The sequence below is a fragment of the Amblyomma maculatum genome, chromosome 2 (assembly GCF_055883805.1).
Source record: "Amblyomma maculatum isolate TAMU_Amacu chromosome 2, ASM5588380v1, whole genome shotgun sequence".
Lineage (NCBI taxonomy): Eukaryota > Metazoa > Arthropoda > Arachnida > Ixodida > Ixodidae > Amblyomma > Amblyomma maculatum.
Genome location: NC_139345.1, coordinates 96,561,592 through 96,575,820, shown reverse-complemented (window position 1 = coordinate 96,575,820; position 14,229 = coordinate 96,561,592). Strand labels below are relative to the sequence as shown.

Here is a 14,229-nt window from a genome sequence, read left to right as displayed (position 1 = left end):
TACGGAATGACAATAAATATTTAATGACATAAGGGAAAAATCTGTAAAGACACATGAGGAAAAGAAAGAAAGTTCAGGAACGAGTGGCCGTTTTTGTAGCACAACTCATTCCTTGCCGCAGCAAAACAAACTATCTAAGGGCGGTGCGCGTAAAACCACTTATTCGGCAATAAATTTAAAACATTTTCTTTATTCCACCAAATCAGAGTGTAGCAATAGTGCCATCCATTTTAGTGACAGAGTGATAATTATTACCTGTATCGTTTAATTGCGATTAAAATATGGAAATAATTTAGGAAAATCACGCAGAAATTTCCGAGGATATTAAATATATTCAACCTGAAAATGAAGGACAGAGAGAGAGAGAGAAAGAGAGAGAAGGCAGAGAGGTTAACCAGGAAAGCTTCTGGCTTGCTACCCTGCACTGGGGAAGGGTAATGAGGAGTTTAAAGGAGAAAGATAGAAGAGAATGATAGGAAAGGTAAGGCGGAGAGGAGCACAGTCCCAGTTTCTCAATTAAGTTTGTGTCTCTCATAAAACACATAAGTGCTTTGAAGGCTTTGCCGTTAGACGCCTTCTGTGGCCATGGGCCGAGGATTTTCTCCTCTGTGAAAGGACGGCTGTCAAGATGGTCCAGAGCCGAACGCAGCGCATATCTTTCGCTTGAAAAAGCAGGGCACTCGCAAAGGAGATGCTGTGTGGTCTCTTCGCAGCCGCATCTTTCACAGTTAGGGCTATCCGCCATTCTCATCACATAAGCGTATTTTTTGGTGAATGCAACACCGAGCCACATACGGCACATCAGTGTTGTTTCGCGCCGTCCTTTGTTAGGGGGAACACGAAGGCGCAGCCCAGGGTCTAGTTCCCTGAGGCGTCGATTGGAACATTCTCCTTTGTTCCAGGCTGAAAGCGTTAGCTCCGCCGCTAAGGAACGAAGTCGACAAGCTGCGTCAACTCTAGATATAGGAATGTTCACTGTAGTTCCGTCGTTGTGTGCAGGACGGGCAACTTGGTCTGCCTGGTGGTTTCCCCACCTATCTATTCCGGGAGTAAAAAAGAAAACGGGTGCACCATTGCCTGCCTTGAAGCAAATGACGTTGGGTCACCTGTATTCTATGCACAATAATCGTGAACACGTCTACACCGATGGCTCAGTTGCTTCAACAAGCTCCGCGGGGTCCGTAGTTATATCGTCGAGGTCCATCGTGCTGAGGATCAAGACGACGTACCCCACCTCTTCAACTGGTGCGGAACTGGCTGCCTTACGTGCAGCTATTGAATGCATCGGCCAGGAACTTCCAGGTGTCTGGTCCATTTTTACGGACTCAAAAGCAGCGCTTCAAGGCGTTCAAGCTGCGCTACGTCGTGGATCACATGAACAACTAACTGCAGAGATCCGCGTGCTATACCACGACGCTACATCAAAAGGTCATGATATAATTTTCCAGTGGCTACCTGGACATTGCGAAAATGAAGGACAAAAATTTATAATGCACGTTGTGTGCGCAATTGTGTCAGAAACAAGCATTTAAAGTTATGAAACGCTTAAGACTATAAACTTACTGGTCATTATAAAAATAAAACATCAGTTGCTCAAGCGAAGCCTTTTGGCCTGCTAAGCAGTGAACTGCCAAGATTGACCCAAGGCCGTCTTGAAGAAAACTCGATCCACTACACTGCTGGTGGCATGAAAGATTCCGGAACATGCCTGGGGCCACTCAGAGGAGCTAGGCTCTGAAATGCAGCGAACCCCTTCGGCAACGGTCTGGTCCAGGCGGAGCCGTCATCTCTGTGTAATATACTTAATGGCGGTTATCTTTTCACTCGCAGCCGTCACTTGTAGTCGATGTCGCGGAATCGCGAACGCACCGTTGTAATCAGTGCGTAAAGTCTGGCTCCTTAGGAAGGCGGTCTCTACTGATTCGAGCGCAAGTGGAAAGAAAAATGAGAGAGCGAGACAGAGCGTGAGAGAGAGAGAGAGATCGGCTGGTGGCCTGTTTTGCACATCGTTTTATACAAAGGGAAGAAATCTTTTTTCTTTTCTCCATCTCAAGTTTTAGAAAACATGTTAATGATACTTATTAAAACTCACTGAAAACTGTCGAAATGATATTAAAAAAGATTTTCCCATTTCCACTGGCAAGAACAAAAATGGTTGCCTGCTTTTTATTCATGCAATCCTTATACATTCAAGCGCGGGGGGTCTAATAACCCTCTTAAATATTAGCGGGGGTCGCAGACCCCCTGAGACCCCCTTGACATTAAGGCCGTGGTTGTAACCGAGCAAGATAGATGCGAGATGAGGACACGAAGCTTCGACTGCATGCTCGCCTTTCATAACTTCATGGATTCATGCTGACGGTTTTCTTCCTCGTACAATTGGACCCCGAATTCGGAACGAAGTATACTGAGTTTGCAATACACGGGATGGCGTTACTTGTCTAGAAGCGGCCCAAATTGAACGAACTAAACCATTTCGCACCGTCGTTTAAATTAAACGGTTTGAACGAACGCGGCTAGGAGAGAGTTAAAATTTGTTCATATTATGATGTTTTCATCTGCTAACAAGCATACACCCAGCGAGCCTTACGATGCTTGGAGATGACGGCCGAGCGGCTCGATTTCTTCGTTATATACTGTTGCGTTTTGTTGTTGTTTGTTCCAGGACTCCCGTGATGGCGGGAGGTCTGTTCTCCATCGAGCGAGACTACTTCTATGAAATGGGCACGTACGACGACCAGATGGACATTTGGGGCGGCGAGAACATGGAAATCTCCTTCCGGGTTCGTAATACATCCACGTTTGTTACATCTGTGCTGGCGCCGCGAAATGACGACAGGAGAGAGACCGACACACTGGGGAGATTCGAAGCGCTGAGCACGGGTCGAGCCGTCACCATCAAATTTGCCAAGGCCGGTTCACCACCTTCTTACCCAGCAGCAAAATGTCATAACTGCGAATGGGCGATAAAGAAACTGAGCGCACGGGTATGAACAAAGTGGCGAGGGGAAGCCACGTGACTTGTCTCAGATCCGCACTCGCAGCTTCCTTTGCTGGCCCTTTATTGCCCATCCACAGTCCTGAGGCTGCTGGGGTGCGCTGACCTTGTCAATTAAGATCCCGTTGGTGACGGTCCAGCGGGTCCTTCAGGGCTTCGCCAGGATGTCAGCAAAAGTCTGCCATTTTCCTAAAGACGCTATGCATGACACCAGATAACCTAAATGCACACGAATTCATATAAGCATGCAAGACCCAATCTAATGAAAGCGGGGTATACGAAAGTACTGTGCAAAGCAGGGTAAGAGGGGAGTAAGTGACAAAACAAATGGAAAGGTGGGTCTGCAAGCCCGTTGTGTAGAGACACGATACTGAAAGCAAAACTACCTTGTCCCAACATTTGCAGTGAAAGAAAAAGGCATTGATTTTTGTCAGGTTCAAGTCGGCGCGATTTTTATATATTCTCGAGAGCGTCTGAATGCAGCAGACGCATTCAGCGAAGCCTCAATTTATATTTCCATACAGCACATGAACTAGTCGGCGACTTTCAAGGGATATACTATAAGAGGGACATGAGTAGCACGCAAACGGCAACCAAAAGACGCAACTTTCGTATCGACCGGTAGTTCCTGGCCCAACTCGTGGCTGTGAAAGTTTGACTTGAGATCTATTAGGTGTGCTAGAGAAATAAGGTGGTTTTTCGCTCATCGTCCTTGTATAGTCCAATATCGCCAGACGCGCTTTCCACAGACTTTTGTCCCCTAGAGTGCAATGTATGCGGTATTAGAAATTGAATGAATGTTGCCTATGACCGAACTGTTTCTGCCATTTGTAGCTGTGGAAGGTACTCGCTGGCCACTTGTCCTATGGTCATTGGAGTGTCCATGTTCGCATCTCCTCTTCGCGCATGCGCAGGTCTGGCAGTGTGGCGGCTCCGTCGAGGTGGTGCCTTGCTCTCACGTGGGCCACCTGTTCCGGCGCACGTCTCCCTACACGTTTCCCAAGCCGGGAGGCGTGGGTAAGGTGCTCTTCGCCAACCTTGCAAGGGTCGCCGCCGTCTGGATGGATGAGTGGGCAAACTTCTACTTCAACATCAACCGCGGTGAGCGCCCACCCTTCATGACACCATGGCACCTATATAACGGAGTCATGGCAGTCCAGTTTTTAAAAAATAGATTGCGAACGCTGAGGAAATTTTGAAAAATGAAATGCTGTTGTCGATACAGCTTAACCATAGACCTGTATGCGGTGCTCGGGAGAAACGAAAGTTAGCTGCAGCAGCCATTGCGAACGTTCCGTGCTGTCAGTCTGAATGGCGCGCAGTCGCAGCCGCATTCAAGTAGGGGCTAGCGTCCGTTATAGTTGAACGCCTCTGGGGTTTCGCGTACTTTATTCTCGGGATGGAAAAAGCGTTCAGATTTAGGCTGCTTTTCTTAAAGTGCATAGCAGCTGTCTGGTAGCGTTTGATGCTTCGTAAAGCTGTACCACGGCGCGCTTCCCGACCAGTATGATTTCTAATTGATCAGTGCTGATTAACTGATTAGATTAACGCGATCTGAACAGCCTTCAATGTGAACGTTTTATGTAGAAATTCATTTAACTAGGTCACTGATAGCAGCACAGCAGCAGGCTTATTCGGGCTATAATTCACTTTATACCTTTAGCTGGCATTACGAGGATGCCATCTAAGGATGCCAGTGCAACACTGGATCTATTTCAATTATTCAATATGGATTTTCCTTTAAAAAAAACTGTGAAAAATAATTGCGTGTGGTCTGAGGAGGCGGATTCTGCGGCAAAGCAGGCTTTATTTGCGCGCTGAAGATGTTTTTAACAAAGGATTAATGAAATCAAAGTCCCCCATCAATTTATTTATTTTCATTTTATGGTACAACATCATATTGCAAAATTTAAATCGACAAAGTTTGAAGGCGAGTTCTGATTTTACAATCTCAGAATCGACTCAGTGGTTCAAGATATTATGTTTAAATTTAGATGTAGAAGTAAACTAAATTTTCATATAATTTATAATGCTGAAAGTTTAGACGTTGTTTACCCAATGACACCACATTCAACTGCGTTATGTGATGAATGTGCAACGTAGGAAAATCAAATGAGGAATTTAAAGTAACGTATCTCCAAGCACGATGCCGGTTCAGAAATAAAAGCTGGGCTCGCCTGTCAAGTTGGGGGCCTTAATTTCTGCAATTGAATATTGCTCTCTAAAACAATATTACAAGAGGTGATTATTCATTCGTCTATTAACTGGATATTATCACGTAAATAACCGTCGGCTTGCTGTACGGTCCATGTGCATAGACCACGATGCCGTATAGGAGATGATTCTCCTTTTTTTTTTTTTTTCTGTCAAAGTATTTGTGCCTTAAAATTTTTGAGACACTTCGGTGCTGTATATGTGGAGGCGTGCTATACAGCCAGGATGACATTATGTACGTTATAGAGCTTAAAAATAATATGATTAATTATTTTAGATTGTCTGATTAACTTCTGAAATTTCACTTTAAAATGAAATAATATATTGCGTAATTTAAGGGCGTCAAAATCAAAGGTAAGTGTTCTTTATAAATTTTCTTAATCGGTGATGTGACTCGGAATATCGAACTGAAAAACGTGCATCTGAAAGCTCTTCTAGTTGGCTTTCACGCATTTCACATTTATAAAGCATCGTTACTGCGCGTGACAAGTATCATACCGAATTCTTCTACATCGCTAATTACACAAACAGAGTTTGTATTTGACATATAAAAAATGCAAATGCACCATTTCAGAAATTTACAATGCACGAAAACCAACTCACCGAGTTTTGAAAGGCGTATTTTTTGTCGTTCGAATATTTCGAGCCACACTGCCGGTTTCAAAAATAAATAAAATAAGATTTCACCTGAGACGTTGCCGATTTCCTCTTTCACAATATAATTGTGCCCCATAAGAGAAAAAAAAATTTACTTGTTAATTTTTGTTAAATAATTGTTTAAGCTCTATGATACGGATATTCTCGTCTTGTTGTACAGCCTACCTGCACAGACCTACTGAGCAATCTCTCATAGTTATCAAAATAGAAATCTGTAACTTCGTAAGAAAAATAAAATCACCTATATTTCGCAGCTTTTGAAAGAACATTCTACCGAATAATTCGGAACAGTAAGCATAGTAAACATTTGCAACAGATTTTCCACTTACTCATTCGTTTGTTAGAGCTGTCAGATTTCCACAGCGTTAGTTCCAGGTTATGGTTGTAGCGTAGGATGTTTCTAAACATGTTAACGAGTAATAAGTACAAATGATACTGTTCGAGATTACAATCCCTGAATTATCCTTGTTTACAAAATGTGCACTTGGGTACATCTTTTAAAAACTCCTCAGTATGTGGACGAGAGAATTAGGCGCAAAAAAAAAAAAAGAAACCTATTTTCTTTGCAGAGATGAAAAAGAGCTACACACCCCAGGACGTGGCAGAACGCAAGAAGCTCCGGGAGAGGCTGCAATGCAAGAGCTTTCAGTGGTACCTCGAAAACGTATGGCCGGAAAATTTCCTGCCCAGCGACAACAGATTTTTCGGAAAGGTGCGGAGAAAACAAAATTTCACTTTAAAAATGCTTCGAGGCTAGTGATTTTACAAAGGGGACTAAGGTGCGCGAGCTAGAATCGAAGACAATGGCCGGCATTACTATATACTCAGTACAGAAGTTCTTCGCTGTGTGACTTTGCAACCGCGACCATATCCGAAATAAGGTCATGCATATTAGAGCGATCTATGAAGTCTATGCGAAGGTTTAGGGACAGCGCAACAAACAGAACGGCCTCAGAGCAAGGACACCTCGTGCGCCCTATAGTATATGGCAGCGCCATCCTTTCGTTCCGGCTTAATTTCACGGCTCTTTCCCACAATGCGGCGCTCACACTATGTCGCATTAAAATGCAGATGGCTGAATCCAAACAGTTAGAGGCCTGTTTTGGTATGTTAACGGATTGCAATGAAAAAGATAATGCTTTCATCGAAAACAGAGCTCTCAAAAGCTAGCAGCGGTCAATCAGTGAATTATAAAGTGTCACCGGCATCGGCCATTTTCGCGAGCATAGTGCAGTAAAGAAATGGTGCGGACTCATGAGGCCAGACTGTAGCACCATTCATCCTCAGGTGATGATTACGGGGTCTCCTTCTGTCTTGACAACAAGAGTTTTGATCAAGAGGCGGAAAATTGTTAAATGGCCACGGTACACCCTTCGATCGAAATTATTTTATTCCCCGGTGACTGTGAGGCTTCGTCCCCGGAACGCAAACCAGGAAACATTTTTTTGTAAACAGTAATTAGTAGTGGAGTCACTACCACTGTAATTAGCCGACTCTGCCGTGTTTCTCTCCTCCCGTTCCCTCGCAGAGGGTTTTCCGCCACCTGCCTGACCGTCTAGCCTACGTCATGCCCCCTCCTCAGGCCATAATCTCCTTCCTTCCTCCTCCGCGTTTGGCGGGGGGTGTTGTGTCTGTAGGAAGGCTTTGGGGATACGTAGCACACAGAACAGCCCTGGAGCAGCGACACGGCGTGCATGACAACGAAACGAGACAGAGAGATTTGATTCAAAAGATGTTTGGTTTGGGCTAGTTGATAGCAATTACTTTAAAAACAGCACAGACATAGACAAGGATGACACAGCGCCTGTCCCGTCTACTTTCTGTGTCGTCTGTGTCTATATTTGAGCCATGTTTTCAAGAAAAGGCCAGAGAGAAGCGCGCAGCAAGCGGCTCACATAATTAGGGGTCTCCGCCCACCCTTCCTCCGTCAGTCAGAGAGACGGAACAGTGGATGCCGTCTTGGGTCCTGACATCCCCGTCCAGTACAGGCGGCCAGAGAGCAGGGAAACTGGCTTTCGAAGGGGAGCATGAGGGAGCTTTGATTTGTATCCTGTAGTATGAAAATTAGAATGGGCTATCCTCGGCGTCCCTTTAAGGAATCACGTTTTAATGTACCTTGTAAACAATATTCTGTTTTGGTTTGGTTTTTGGGGTTTAACGTCCCAAAGCGACTCAGGCTATGAGAGACGCCGTAGTGGAGGACTCCGGAAATTTCGACCACCTGGGGTTCTTTAACGTGCACTGACATCGCACAGCACACGGGCGCCTAGCTTTTCGCCTCCATCGAAAAGCGGCCGCCGAGGCCGGGATTCGATCCCGCGTCCTTGGGGCACAGTAGTCGAGCGCCCTAACCACTGCGCCACCCCGGCGGGGTAAACAATATTCTGGTGGTGTGCTGATGTAAGTGACAGATGTAGATGCTGAGGTTAAGCTTATGCCTTCGGTCTTAACGCCTGTTTCTTCTGCACAGGTGCGGAACAAGAAAAGCGGGAAATGCTTCGTGCGTCCAAACTCGAAGAGCTACCACCAGCCTGTTGGGAAAGTAGTGCTGGAAGAATGCTCGCTCACTCATTACCCCATGCAGGTGCGGACGTTATAGACACCTTTCGTAGATGTAATATTTAGAGAAGCTCTGTTCGTGCGGTTTAGGCAAGAATAGACGTAACAGAGTGCTTAAAGGTAAATTTAGGTCATGCGTTGGGGAACAAAATTTTGTGAAAGTGGAAAATCTCGCAAATTATTGCGCTTCTGAGATACTTTTTTTCACGCGTTGCACGTCCAATATTTACCCTTCCAGTGGTTAAAGCGGCGTCTGTACGTGCACGTATTGATTATTTTTTTCAGTACTTTGTGTTCTCTGAAGAAGGGTTTATCATGACGGACGAAGCCATCTGCCTCGACTCCCCTGAGTCCCAGGCTAATACCAACGTGGTCATGATAGCCTGCAACAATCTGTCCAGGCAGAAGTGGCGCTATGACCCCAAGGTGAGCGCAACGTGTTTGAAGTGAGCCACACATGCGGATATCTCTTTTTTTCTGAATAGGCCATTGTACCCTGGTTTGAAACTGCGGGAGCGTAATAATAATGCATATCACCAGCCGCATGTCTCTCTGCTTCTGAGCGATACTCACTTAGATCACAGCTGCCGCATAGCAGAGGCAGGGACATGATTGCAGCTATATATCCCGATCGACACCCCGCAGTTTAAATGGCTCAATGCGGCTATAGAGCTTGCCCTTAGAGGATATAAAGCTATGCAACGAATGTTTTTTTCGATTAAGCGAAACGAAAATGGCGCTGTTTTAAATGAAGAAAACATGGTTGTTGTTCCCGTCGGTAAAATGCCGATGGGAATCGCGAGCTGACACCGGACCAACCACATGCCCAAAGTGTTCCACACCAGCTGCAGAAGTGGATGTTCGCCACCTGTTATGGACTTGTGCAGGGACAAGGGAATCAAGGACACAGATTCTGCGCGAAGTGGGTCTAACCACAACAAGGGAAGAGGACTTTTCTAAATGGCTCACCGACAACGCTAAGAGCGGGAGCCTGCTCCGGTTCCTCACGGAAAACCATTTACATGAGTTTATATAATATGCCTTATGGCAAGTTTGCGTTAAAAAAAAAAAAAAAAAAAACTACAGACTAACCTGCTGGACCTTCTCTACTCCCGCTGCTTTTTCAATGTCACATTGTTCGCAGTCTGCCCAGTCGTTACATACTACGCGAATGAGAAATAATTTTGAGGCTTCTTGGAATGAGGTAGTTGTGTTTCATATACGTAAGTTGTGAGCACTAACGAATTCGAAAAGTTGGTTTCGGAGCTACTAGCAAGTAGCCCCCTCCACTTCATAGCAGCATTTCACAACTCAAATGAATGGAGTGGCCCTTCGTGTTCAGTTCTAACAGGAACGTACAACTCTCAATTCGAGGAGAACTTGTTCGTCAGCTGCTTCAAGCTTTTGAAGCGAAAACTTCACCATGCCATGTAAAGCCAAGGTCCCTGTGCCGAGTGCAGGCCACAAGTGTTCATGCGTGGAGTCTTCTTCTTCTTCTACTTCTTCTGATGCTTCTTCTTCTGTTTCTTCTGATGCTGATGCGGTCATTCCCCTTTGTATCGGGGGATCACAAAGTTTTGGATCAGGCCAGGAGAAACGGGTAGAAAAAATTGAGGAGTGCTTCTTCTTCTTCTGCTTCTGATTCTTCTCCTCCTGCTTCTTCTGCTTCCTCTTCTTCTTCTTCTTGCTCCATTTGACCGGCTTCTCCTTTCTAAATAAAGAGCTTTACCACGTATAGCCATTAGTAATGAAACTTTCGCTTACAAACTAGGTTGAATCAAGCTGAATCATCAGTAACTTTTCAGCCAGGCGGCGAGTAGAAGTCGTGGAACGAACTGTGATGTGTTCTATACTGAGCTCCAAACGTGTGGCTCTGCCAAGCTGCAATTTAATCTACAGCAGGCAAGCGCCTGAATCCAGATGGGCCCACCAGTTTTATGCGAGCAACTTGAGCTCAAATTCGCATAAGACATCGCCATCAACCTTTCTTTCTTCTATTGCGGATAGTGACAAAGTACGCTTCGTATCCCACAGACCGAGCAAATTGTGCACAAAATGACCAAGCTGTGCCTGGACCTGCCCGCTCGACGCGGCCCCCAGGGCGTCCGCCTGCAGGAATGTCACGGAGGACGGAGCCAGAAGTGGATCATGGAGTCTGTCGACTGGAAGACTCTAACCCTCTAGGTAGAAGCCTTGCGAACTCTCTAGATGAAGTGAGCGCAAATGGAGGGAATCTCTGCTTTGGCGCCCTTTCTTTTTTCCTTTCTTTCCGTCAAAAAGCACTCTGCCTTCTCCATCTTCTTATAATTTAACATTTCTGCATTCTACGCGACAACACTGTACATAATGCAATAGTTACTAATGCCGCGTTCAAATACTTTTTTTTTTTTTTCGAATATTCAGCGTCGCTCCACGTGACGACGCCAATGACATCAGAGTGCCATGTACATACACATCTGGTGATGCACAAGAAAAGATCCCCCTTTTCCACATGCAGGGTTGTTAACTTAAGTTCGTATTTATATCTGTGTAAATAAAATTATTCTTGTTACTGTCAATTGTTCCTTTCTCTGAAGCCGATCGAGAAGCATGAAGGCGGAGCAGAACGGTGTGTATATACATAACACAACAACGAAAAGAATTCAGAAACTGGCCGTTTAGTAACCACCAACGATGACTTTACCCGCACTCTTTGAGCTAAGTTCAATGTCGCGCCGTTACCCTTCCTGCTAGAGAAAAATTATCTTGGACACGTGGCGACTTCATCAGCGTAAGCGTGCCTTTTATTTTGTGCGTACGCATTACTACAAATGCGTCACGGAGAAACGTTAACGGTATGCAAGTTGCATGGTGGAAATAACTTTCTGTGCGATCATGTAAATCAAGTCGATTAAGAGCACAGAAACATGAGAGGGCAGGCAATTCTCCATTCCTGGAATGAATTCCAGTTGGCTGACTAGCGAGGCAACAAACAAAATTTTTTTTTCCCCGCGAATCCACATCCCTAATGACTGCACGTGACAATTTTACGGCTATCAACGCTGTCTATAAAGTAACATCATGGTTGGCTAAACGTGGACGAATGCAGAGCAGCAGGCAGGAAAACATTTTCGTTTCAGCGCTGACTGGCATCATATTAGCCGATAATCGGTACGGCCGAAACGCCCATTGTTAGTTTCTAAGCGAACTTTGAGGGGCCTGATGAGCAGGATGTATTCAGCCGTAAAAACGGGCTGCTATTGTGCCTGAGCCCACGACGTGGTTGGCTGCAACTACAATTTCGTAAAAGCGGCACCTGCGTGCCAGAACGGCGTGAGTTTTGCTACCGTGTTTGCATTGACGTCGACGAGCTAAGCCCGCCTTTTCTGGTTTTTCATTTCATCGCAGTGCCTTTTTATTTCATTGTAGCGTATCTTTCTTCGTGCGACAGCGTTAAGAAAAGAGAGAAAAAGATTTTGTAACAATGCAAAAACCCTGCTCCTGTTGCAGAAAATTCGGCGACCGTCCGGCGACCGCCTGAAACAATTTCTATAAGAACCTTAAAGCGAAAACCTAAACCTAATCGAACGTTCTGTTTATGTGCTGCTGAACTGCAACTGATGATGTGCTGTTGATGGTCCACATGTTGCCCTCACCGAGCCGCTGCTAGAGCTTCATTCACAGCCGTCTCCTCCCAGTGGCGGTAACGACGAGCGGAATTTCGAGCCTTTCGCCCTGGCATAATTTTCAGCCTTCCCCGCCGTGCATTGTCATTCATAGGGATATGAAATAAACCTTTAAGCCCACGTGGGTAACGCATATAGGTACCTTTCACCTTGAGCAATCCAAATTTGTAGCCAACAAATTGGGAGGACGCTCAAGCTCTTAATTATGCATAAAACACCTGGCGCAATCACCGATTGAAAGCGTGCCATTAAAATCTCCCGCGTCCCGCGCGATTGGCAATAGCTCACATGCCAGCCGATGTGAGATGTTACGTCACGCGAAGGAGCCGGACGGACGGACGGACGGACGGGCAGGTGGGTGGGTTGACGGCGGGACAGACAGACGGACAGACTTATGGAGGATGAATGGCGTCGCCACGGCCGCGTGATCGCCGTACCGCGTGACTAGCCGTATACAGAGAGCGGAAACTGCTCTCGCTCTCTAGTTGTTTCGCCGTTCTTAGCAGCGCCATGCATGGAGCGGTCTGGCCCTACTACAAAAACGATCTATACAGACGCCAGGCTGCGTCTGAATGCCCGGCTGACATTGCTCGATGTGCGAGACCTCTGCGAAAGCAACGGGCTAAACGAAAAGAGACACCTGAAAGAAGGAAGTTCGTTTGGCCAAACAACGAAACTATAATCAAGAACGCCGTGCTAGGCTGAGTGCTCCGGCATCTGCGAGAGTAGCCAGTGAGATTCACCATGTGTTGCTAAGTGTGTCCATTCTAAACAGAGCTCACTCGTATCATTAGGTATAGCAGAGTTAAACCGGGCTAATTTTAATTTAGCTTCGCTAACGCCGAACATATCGGCGACCGAAAATGACGCTCAGTCTCCTGCCACCCTTCAACTCAGCGCACGCTGGCGCGCACGAAATAATGAAGAAAACAGCTCACGATGGTGACCCACCACACACCGTCCCACCCGCTTCAGTTGGGAGCGTCTATAGTGAGTGGTCGCATCCAGCAAGCACAGTTCAATCAATTAATTTGTTTTAAAAAAAGGTGACCGGAGGAAAAGCTGCTTTGTTTTGCAGCTTGATAAAGTTCCAGCCACCCGCTGCAGTAATTACTTGCACAGCAAAAACAGTTTCATAGAAATTAGTGACGGCCCAGTTCTGTAGAACAGTCAGCTAATGGTATAGTTAACAATGCGAGTAATCAATAAACCAGACACTAAAGTCACAAACAATCGAAGGCGAAAGACTGTGAGTTGCATAACGTCTTCCTCCCATAGCCTGGCCCAAGGGCGGCTGGAGACGGGGTCTCAACACGGGTGAACCCTCACCTAAGGGTCCGTTTGAGTAAGCAGAGGGGACTTCAGAGGCCGGTTTGTTGAAGAGGGACCGGCCTGCCTGGTGACATTAATCTGTCCCGAAAAAACTACAGCAGTTTTTTTTTATGAATGCATGGACTTTTGGCTGGGCGTTGGAAGGGGTTGCGTCCTCCTGCAATTGAGCAGAGTGCAGCCTGAACTATGAACTACAACCTACAGCAAATTGAAGCAGCAAAATGTAGGTTCACTAAATGAACACTTTATACTATGTACGACTTATAAGTAACGAAAAACGCACATTTAAACAAGGTTTATGTGTTCGAAAACACAGTAAGTTTTCAAACTGAATCCACGAATATATCTCACGTTGCTGCTTATAATGTTGTTCAGAGAGAGCTGCTAGAATTCCCTCTACTACCATTTAACACGAAGCTATACTGCAAGAGTGCGGCAGATCGGAGAGCAACCACAGAAACTCTCCAGTCGTGGTTTTCAGTGGTTCCCCAATTCCTTTGTGGAACATTCTTTTCATTTGAGATTAGTTAGAGATTCAATTCACTAGGTTTTGGTTCAAGAATGCTGGTGTCCTCGCCTGCAATAAAGGGTGAGATGAGAGGAAGCTTCCCCTTTATTAAAAATTAATAGACCATTAATCACCGGAAAGAATTTCTCGTGGGTTCATAATTGATGCATTGATTTTAATATTACACAAGAATGGCCGCGTTTGGGCGAGTTGGTTTAACATATTGGTCGTGAAAGCGCTAAGGAGGACTAAGACAAAGTACTGACACACGATGCTTATCTCCAACTGCCTACTTC

The 14,229-nt window shown here is 45.7% G+C and overlaps 1 protein-coding gene across 1 annotated transcript in view; it reads left to right on the top strand.

Moving 5' to 3' along the window:
• LOC146199323 (polypeptide N-acetylgalactosaminyltransferase 1-like) overlaps positions 1–11,003 on the top strand; it is a 32,149-nt gene extending 21,146 nt beyond the window's left edge. Inside the window, exons 7-12 of the mRNA XM_084592754.1 lie at positions 2,666–2,783; positions 3,913–4,099; positions 6,439–6,581; positions 8,340–8,453; positions 8,714–8,854; positions 10,463–11,003. Of these exons, the coding sequence (XP_084448880.1) occupies positions 2,666–2,783; positions 3,913–4,099; positions 6,439–6,581; positions 8,340–8,453; positions 8,714–8,854; positions 10,463–10,612 (853 nt within the window). The 3' untranslated portion in view covers positions 10,613–11,003. The remainder of the gene's footprint in view (positions 1–2,665; positions 2,784–3,912; positions 4,100–6,438; positions 6,582–8,339; positions 8,454–8,713; positions 8,855–10,462) is intronic.
• The last annotated feature ends 3,226 nt before the right edge of the window (positions 11,004–14,229 follow it).